The 1,697-nt window shown below is 52.6% G+C and overlaps 1 protein-coding gene across 1 annotated transcript; it reads right to left on the reverse strand.

The window, feature by feature from the left end:
• Window positions 1–283: 283 nt before the first annotated feature.
• Window positions 284–1,036, reverse strand: LOC138473480 (filaggrin-like). Its single transcript, XM_069612125.1, has one exon. It carries the CDS (start codon window positions 1,034–1,036, stop codon window positions 284–286), a length of 753 nt encoding a protein of 250 aa, XP_069468226.1.
• Between the last annotated feature and the right edge of the window lie 661 nt (window positions 1,037–1,697).

Consider the following 1,697-nt stretch of genomic DNA (forward strand, 5'->3'; position numbering starts at 1 on the left):
CTGCCTCCGGCTGCCTCCTAGCTGCCTCTGGCAGCATCCTGGCTTGCTTCCTGTCCTGCCTCTGGCTGCATCCTGGCTTGCTTCCTGTTCTTCCTCTGGCTGCATCCTGGCCAGCTTCCTGTCCTGCCCCTGGCTGCATCGCGGGTGCCTCTGGCTTCAGTGTGGCCTGCTTCTTGGCTGCCTCTGGCTACATCCTGTCCTGCCTCTGGCTGTATCCTGGCTTTCTTCCTAACTGTCTCTGGCTGCATCCTGGCATACTTGCTGTGCTGCCTCCGGCTGCCTCCTAGCTGCCTCTGGCTGTATCCTGGCTTGCTTCCTGTCCTGCCTCTGGCTGCATCCTGGCCTGCTTCCTGTTCTTCCTCTGGCTACATCCTTGCCAGCTTCCTGTCCTGCCCCTGGCTGCATCGCGGGTGCCTCTGGCTTCACTGTGGCCTGCTTCTTGGCTGCCTCTGGCTGCATCCTGGCTTGCTTCGTGTTCTGCCTCTGGCTGTATCCTGGCTTGCTCCCTTGCTGTCTCTGGCTGCTTCCTGGCATACTTGCTGTCCTGCCTCTGACTGCATCCTGACTGCCGCTGGCTGCATCCTGGCTTGCTTCCTGTCCTGCCTCTGGCTGCATCCCGGTTTGCTTCCTTTACTGCCTCTGTGGATGCACCATAGCTGCCTCTGGCTGCATCCTGGATTGTTTCCTGTCCTTCCTCTGGCTGCATTCTGGCTTGCTCTCGTCCTGCGTCTGTGGCTGTATCCTGGCTGCATCCTGGCTTTGCTTCCTGTCCTGCCTCTGGCTGCATTCTGGCTGTATCCTGGCATGCTCTCTGTCCTGCCGCTGGCTGCATTCTGGATGCAAATGGGCTTGCTACCTGTCCTGCCTCTGGCTGCATCCTGGCTTGCTTCCTGGCTGTCTCTGGCTGCATCCTGGCGTACTTGTTGTGCTGCCTCTGGCTGTATCTTAGCTGCCTTTGGCTGTGAACTGGGTTTCCCAGCCCTTTAAGATGAGTAGCAATACCCTGGAGATGAATGGGGATGCAGATTTTATTCATACCTCAATAATCAAAACGACTCAGGTAGTTTGGTAAAAGGGGAGTCCGTTTTATTAACAAGTATATAAAACAGGGAGTACAACGAACATCAGCAGTCGTTCAACCCTCAATGCATCTTAGTAGAAACTGAGGTTATATTGCATAAAATCGTCCTCATTGATGTTGACCTGCGTCACTACCTACGTGGCAAACTACAAAAACCTATCGGAGGGAGTGATTGGTTCTAAGTGAATGTCTAAGCATAAGCTCCATATCAGTATAGAACCGTGAAGGAAAGTGATAGGGTGCATACCATCAGGTGGGGCAACTAAGCCCTCCATAAACATGGACACTATGAACGTCACTAAAAACACAATGTTCCACTGGCTATACAAACTATAGGACCTTTGATTACATGGTCCTCTACAATTGGTTGGCTTCCGTCCCCCATCAGTACTTGTCCATCTATGTCTAGCAGCATGCAGACTGAACATCCAGGTGCTAGTGGGCTCATCTAGAAACTAGCTTCCCACCAATAATTATATCAATCCATCATCACCTCAACAGTCCAGTGTCAATTAGTGCTTTGAAGTTTGGCCTTGAGTTTGTATTTTGCTCTGAGAATTTTAAGGCGTGTAGGCACAGCCGGCCTTCGTGCGTAGGTGTGACCACCTCAATCGTC

This window comes from Ambystoma mexicanum, chromosome 8 (assembly GCF_040938575.1).
Source record: "Ambystoma mexicanum isolate Mex_15411 chromosome 8, UKY_AmexF1_1, whole genome shotgun sequence".
NCBI classification, from domain to species: domain Eukaryota; kingdom Metazoa; phylum Chordata; class Amphibia; order Caudata; family Ambystomatidae; genus Ambystoma; species Ambystoma mexicanum.